General features: G+C 39.7%; 1 protein-coding gene across 1 annotated transcript; it reads right to left on the bottom strand.

The window, feature by feature from the left end:
• Positions 1-570: 570 nt before the first annotated feature.
• On the bottom strand, positions 571-4,172 carry LOC108676904. The gene is made up of 5 exons (XM_018165060.1): positions 4,042-4,172; positions 3,575-3,701; positions 2,363-2,471; positions 1,730-1,846; positions 571-1,351 (listed from the first exon to the last, which is right to left on the bottom strand). Exons 1-5 carry the CDS (start codon positions 4,061-4,063, stop codon positions 1,052-1,054), a joined length of 675 nt encoding a protein of 224 aa, XP_018020549.1. The 5' UTR covers positions 4,064-4,172; the 3' UTR covers positions 571-1,051.
• Between the last annotated feature and the right edge of the window lie 2,814 nt (positions 4,173-6,986).

Genomic DNA, 6,986 nt, shown 5'->3' with positions numbered 1-6,986 from the left:
AGGTCGATTGCACGTTTCCCCAGTTTACATGAATTATTTGACCACTTTACACACAGTTTCACGACGAATATGGAGCTTCTTTGCAAATATTGAATTGCTCTCGCCTTTTTACTGAAGGGTTACAATTGCATTCTTAGTACCGCCACTAGTAATGCTTAATTTGGACACCTTATACTTCTGCAATATAAAGTAGATCAAATAATGGATGATATTAAGCTTCTTAATAAATAAAAGTCTCCTAGAAACAAATTTGTTTTCATTTCAAATATCCGTTGCCATAAATATGGCTGACCCTGTATATATTCAGCAAGTATTGCTGTCCTGCAATTCATTGCATGAATAAAATTCAAAAGAACCAAATCACCGACTTCTGCACCGATATATCAAGAATCTATGTTTTAGGTTCAGTGAATAATTAATAATAAAATAAATTAACAATTTAAAATTTGGTGACACCACGGCTGAAATCGACCAAACGGCGACCCTCTGTTCAGCTGCCCGTCTAGGCTAAGTGCATTTGTACAGTGGCATTTGAAAAAATATTGAGATTTCATATTTATTTTTACGGTACCAAATTTTTGTGTTGTAACCTATTTGCGTATATTATGTACAAATTCCAATTTCGGTATTCAATTATTCCTAGAACATGAAATGAATGTTGTTGTATTCAAAAGTTCATTAATAACTTAAAATTTCTTCCTTAAACCTGCATTATGATCAACCAAAGTCTTCTGAAGAATATTGTTCGACACCGAAAATTTAGATAAATGATCGAACTCTCGGGTCATTAATTATTGCACTTGTAGCACATACCTGCACCTATATTATGCATACATAATATATATGCATAGCTACCATGTATAACACACACCCATAGATATATTATATATTATGCATGAAAATCTTCCGTAAAGGCAAATTACATTCAGTAAAACAACGCTGATAAGGCGTTGATTTCGTATTAACAACTTTCAATAAACGTTATTTCATTGCCGGAAATTTGGCGGGTTATATATTTAGACATACAGGTTAGATGAAGAAACAACAGCATTCAAACATCATCGCAATTTTTCAACAGGCAGTACCGGACTTCGCCTGATTTTTCGTCAGTAAATTGACCACCGGAGCTGCAGCCCAGGCTGATGTCGAGCTGCGCCTTGACTTGGGCTGGCTTCATCCTCTTGACCAGCACCAGCGCCACGAAGCTCACCACGCCCACGACCAAAAGTTCCCCAACAAAGTGCCACGTAAGTGTCATAAGCTCGAGGAGGAGGTAGAAACCGTTCTCTGTAGGCCAGCTTCCGCCGTTCATATCGAACAAGATAAAGTCCACCTGTACAAATAGCCCGCCCTTTGTTGGGAGAAAAATGCTTTAATTATAATTCAGTTATCGGTCTTCGTTGCATTATGCTTAACCTAGAACCCCCAGCGACATATTAACCGGGTTGAAAGCTGGTTTATGTTTTAAATGACATTCATTTTACATTTTTACTGAATATACAAATTTTATATATGCTACCAGATTAGTTTTATTTCGATTAACTGGTAGAATTGCATATATTACTTTGGTCTTGATTCATAGACTTTTGAGTAGTCGAAGAGTTGAGATGCCAATGTTAAAATGCCACTATTTCATATATGAGAATTGAGTAATAATTTTGATGACTCGTATAATTTAAATACTATGTAGAAGGTAATACTTATGGAGAATTTGAGCTGCAATACTCACTGCATAACAATACCAGAAGGCGCGGATAATTGGGAACAGCGGCTTGTCCAAGTTCTGGGACTCGATGAACATTGTGACCGCTATGAGTACCCATACGATGTTCACCTGCGTGTGTACCTGTTCATAAATGAGGTAAGTATTCAACGGATGAAAATCATATACCCATTTTTTAATCAATTTGTACGATCGGTACTTTTTGCATAGTTACTTAGTTATCGTTGTATTAAAGTTTTATCCTGTAAAGAAATCTCACATTGTTGGTTTTATATTTTGCCTTATTTTAGTCATTTGAATGCCCTAAAGAAAATTAATTATTTTACGAAATTTATTCTCAAGTTGCGTAAATTTTTAAGTTGCGTAAACGCTTGGAAAAAATTGGGCGAATTAGTAAACTTTTGTTCGTATTTTAAGCAACTTCCAATACGTCTTAAATTTCAGTTCTCAATTCTTTGTTTGACTTTCTCGAAGTTTTTATAGAGTTATTCTCTTGTAAGAGAATTGTGTTTTGACTGCACACATATTCAATGTTGTAGTGTCGATTTTGAAAGTAACTCGTTCAAAACATTGTCATTTGGTTTCAAAATCAATCTTTGATATCAGGAATATTTTGACTCGTGAAAGGGATTGCCGTGCCTGTTTGCCTAGAGTGGTAGGATGAAGGACGTGATTGTACGCTGTGTAGGCCATGATCAGGTATGCCGATCCCGACACGAAGTACTCCATACCATCGATCACGGGATACCTGGTAGGTTTACTTTATTAGTATTGTAATGTGCACTTATTGCTTCACGTTCACTTCCAAGCATTATTTAGTGAATATCATCATTCATGAATGATAAACATGCAAAAAACTATTCGTATTGAAAAATTTATTACATGAGCACAACGACGACTGGTTGAAAATTGTTATCTTCTTAAAGGTGAATGATGAACCTTGCAGCTGGAAGGTAAGAGGAGCTTGAATATCTGAATAGGTTGTTCAGTTGAAAATCATCATGGCTGCTACGTGTGGCATAAAATGATTGAGTTATGGTGTCGCGGTTCCTTCCTTTGTGTAAAATCTCATCAGATATGAAAATTCAAGCTGAGACCTTAAAAAATAGAATAAAACTAATCGTTTTTCTCTCATCATCTTTCATTTTCCAAGCACCTGTCGTCATAAATTCATCCACTAAAATAATTGGAATATTGCAAAAATATTGCAGTTGCAAAATTTAAGTTGTTATTTATATGTTTTATTAGTACAGCTTCATATAGCATCGACGATGCTCATTGGAAAATTATTTATTGTTGAAGCCAAAGTTATCGGTATAAATTTATTTATTTTAAATATAAAACATTCGGGCAGAGTTAAACCCCGACCAGAAGGGTCGTTGTTTCTAAATAATTTAACTCTCAAGTCAATCATTTTGACCATTTAATTTCCTGAGTGTGTCACGAGGGCTTATCGATGAACATTCACTTAATGTTAAGTATCATATTTAATTATTCACGAACAAAATTTGTATTTACTCATTGTACTGTAAAATTAAATTTTAATCGTTCTTTATAACGATTAACTTGTTTTCTTGTGTCTCCACATTATCGCAATTCAATTGTCATATTATAAAGCTATGATTGCTGATTGATGATTTTAACGATTTAAGTATGGCAATATGAAAAATGAACGGGTCATATTGTCAAAATATTGACATACTTTCCCAGCCTACAGCACCAGCAGAAAACGGACGTAACATTGATACGCCAAATTGTACCCAGGATGACCAACACAAGCGCAGTATGTGCCTCAGAATTTGGACAAAATATCAATCATTTCTCTGAGAATGTGCGTACACCAAAGCATACCTGTAATGTTTCAGGATGACGACGACGGGAGCCAGGGCCAGCAGTGTCGCCATGACCACGTGGATGAGGTCCTCTCCAAGGCGCATATCAGTTACGCCCACGTGCGATATTGCGGACTGGCTCTCCACTGAACGCAAATTAAGGAGCCTCAATTACCAATTATTCTACATGTACGCGTGAACCACTAAGCGAAAAGAACCGACAATTATTGTGACTGCACGGACATCCTGAGCTATTCCTCTTAAACTTTTAGGACCGGGGGTTGCTGAATTGATATAGTGTTTTCAACCCACATCTCGTAACTGATAAGTCAGTTCTTACATGACCTTCACTACACCGTCTACACGATAGGTTTTCCGACAAATATTTTAAAGTGTACACCCTTGTTCTAGTTACGTCAATTCTAATTATAATTACTGCCAAATTTCCTGTTAACCTATAACAGTTTAGATCTATCATTCACTTACTCATTAGAAGAAGGACATCCATTAAAAAGGTGACAAGAGCCTCAAGGGGCAACCCAGGGCAGAATTTGCTGGGGAATAGGTAGCTGCTGACGAAGGGTCGCCCTCGTGAGCCCAACAAGGCGTACTCCCTCTTGCAGNAAGATTTCACGAGCCATTTCTGTCGCTTCTGTAGGTCTTGAAGGTATTCCTTTCGCCACCTTGTCCAGAATTCCTGAGCTAGATGCTGCACTCTTCGCCAGCGGCGAGCGCCGTAGCTCGCCAAGTCGTGTTCATAGGTCTCTTCGTCGGGTAATGTATTTTTCATAGTTAGAAGCATGGCAGGTGACAAGGGCTGAGGCTCATTAAGATCCGCACTGATTTCCCAGAGGGGAGTAGCGTTTACAATTGCAGCGGCTTCTTGGTAGGGTGCACAGCTCGTCGTGTGCCAGTCCACCAGCGCGGGCCAAGAGAATAGCAGCATCCAGCGCACGCTTTATCCGGCCTACTTTTCGTTCCCAAGATCCACCAAAGTGTGGCGCGTGTGGTGGGTTAAATATCCACAGGAAATCTTCGTCTTGACAACTCTTGGAAAACCGACGCAAGTCCAAATTTTCGTTAGCGTGGCCAACGAAATTCGTTCCTCTGTCGCTTCGCAAGATACGACAGTCACCGCGAATCGCACGGAAGCGACGCAAGGCGTTCCCAAAAGCGGCGCTGTCTAGAGACGGCAAGGCCTCTATGTGCACCGCACGGGACGACTGACATACGAAATGCACTGCCCACAATTGCGTTGTTCCACCCTCTCGTCGCGTTGTTCGTCCCGTGCGCACCTGCCACGGCCCGAATACGTCAAGGCCCGTGTTTGTAAATGGCGGGGCCGCCTCCGTTCTAGCTTTCAGGCTATGCTTAACCTTGCACACCATCGGTAGGCTGCCAGACAGCAAGACCACGTCCCGAGACTATACTTCTAGTAATAGCTCCTCCTTGCACGAATCGAGCTTCTCCTGCAAAGAAGTCACAGTTCAACTGAGGGGCCCGCAGACCTCTAATAGGAGACCGGATCATTATGCGTAGCGTGATTCCGCCACAGGCGTCCACGAACTATCTTACTGTTCCGAGCGAGCCGTTCATGTCGTACGCACTTTCGGGCAGTAAACTCGTATAGTATAGGAGTACCTTGTAGTAAGTACCAGGTCACAAGGATGATTAACGTACGGAATAACAGGTTCAACAACAGACTGCGCTGGCTACTTATTCTTTGTATGGACAGAGACAGAGAGACGGGCGTATGAATGACGCCACAAACGCTTAGAAACCAGACAGCTTCAACCAGGACCGCCTCGTCAGCTGTTGTATTTCAAACCGCTGCTGACCAGGCCACCAAGGTAGACAAGATCGCCAAGGTAACTCTGCAAAAGACAATTGAACTTAATATTGATTGCATTCACATGGTGGATACTCGATTCTGGTGAAATTAAAAATGCCAAATATATCGGTAGCCAAGTTAAATATTAGAAATTATTATGGTATTCTACCGTGTATGGTATTCTATTATGTATTCTACGGATTATTTGAATTTGATCGTACATGAAAATTTACAAAACTATAATCTTCATTCACGAACATGACGCTCGCTAAAAAACCAACTATTAATTAACTCGCAACGAACGACTACAAATGTCGCTTAAAAACTGCTGCTAAACGCAGCGTGGCCATGAGGCGAGAGGCAGGGAGCAGCTGCGATCACTGACAGCAGCTGCTCCCAGCAGGAAGAATACAGCTATTTGAATTAAATAAATACTTAAAGCGAGCTGGGCGCAGACGAATCGAGAAACGCCAACTCCACACCTGAAAGAAATTACCTACTGGTTGAAATGTTTTCGGTACAAATTTAGTTTCAGTAAAGTTAATATGAACGCGGGAAACGCAAAAATTTGAAAGGAGCAGAATGAAGTGTACTGTGGGTGACACTACCTAGTGAAACTGCCAAAACATTACTGCAGTAAAAAACTGCGATTACGATTATTTGAGAAAAAACAGTACATACATCAAACTATACGTGCGTAAGCAGCAACTGCCGACACTTCAACAAAAAATGGTGGCATCACTCGTTAATCTTGATTATTACACACTAATTATATTGTGAAAGAAAAATTTTTTTGCGTAATTGTTAAAAAAAAAAACAATTGTAGATTTGCGGCCAAAATATAATATAATTTATGAACCATTCATGAAAGTTATATATTAGTGGCTTCGTTACTTTTCAGAAAGGCCTTCGCACATTTGTATTGATCATATAAAAGTAAACAGTACTAAAACACTTGCAAACGATGCCTGGTACAACACGTCATTGACTACTCACTTTCTCTTTATAACTCTAAAAACTCGTAGAATTTAATGTATAGTGAAGGCTATATAGCAGAGACGGCGATATCAACGAAATAAAATGAACCATTGACTTCTCTCGTCGTATCCTTAACTTTAATTAAATGCTTAATGAGGACTTCATCAAAGTAGAGAGGAAAACATAAGTAGAGTATAAAACACGCCAGTTAATTTTCATTTTTACTCACAACTCTAAAGAAATCTGCAGTATCCTTAAGAAATCCACTGAATGAATATTCAGTCTATGAACCTCCATATATTGAAGGGTCGACTACTGCGGAGACAACAACCACGGAAAAAATCCCATTAACTAAGACAGAACCCACCCATATATTAAGTAGTTACCAGCGCTGTCGGACTCGAGCGTATAGCGGGCGGCTGCCCAACGCCGCTGGTCCTTATTATTCCTTCGTCTATGGTCCTTATTTATCCCTATTTTATTCACTCTTTTGCGGCAGCCCCGCATGTTGGTGTTACATGATGGCATACGCATGGCATTGTGCCTCATCTGTGCACACTTAAACTCACGCCGATTTTACTGTAGCTGGAACTTGATGTATGCAGCCACCATGTGTGCAACG

The sequence above is a fragment of the Hyalella azteca genome, unplaced genomic scaffold, assembly GCF_000764305.2.
Source record: "Hyalella azteca isolate HAZT.00-mixed unplaced genomic scaffold, Hazt_2.0.2 contig16494, whole genome shotgun sequence".
Classification (NCBI taxonomy): Eukaryota; Metazoa; Arthropoda; class Malacostraca; order Amphipoda; family Hyalellidae; genus Hyalella; species Hyalella azteca.
This window is presented reverse-complemented; position numbering and strand designations above follow the sequence as displayed.

Bases quoted from the DNA above. Each gene is read 5' to 3' on its own strand.
- LOC108676904 (XM_018165060.1), bottom strand. From the start codon at position 4,063: ATGGATGTCCTTCTTCTAATGA. The intron at 3,702-4,041 runs GTAAGTGAATGA...ATTTGCGTTCAG, and splicing joins GGATGTCCTTCTTCTAATGA to TGGAGAGCCAGTCCGCAATA. The intron at 1,352-1,729 runs GTGAGTATTGCA...CTCCCAACAAAG, and splicing joins CCTTCTGGTATTGTTATGCA to GGCGGGCTATTTGTACAGGT.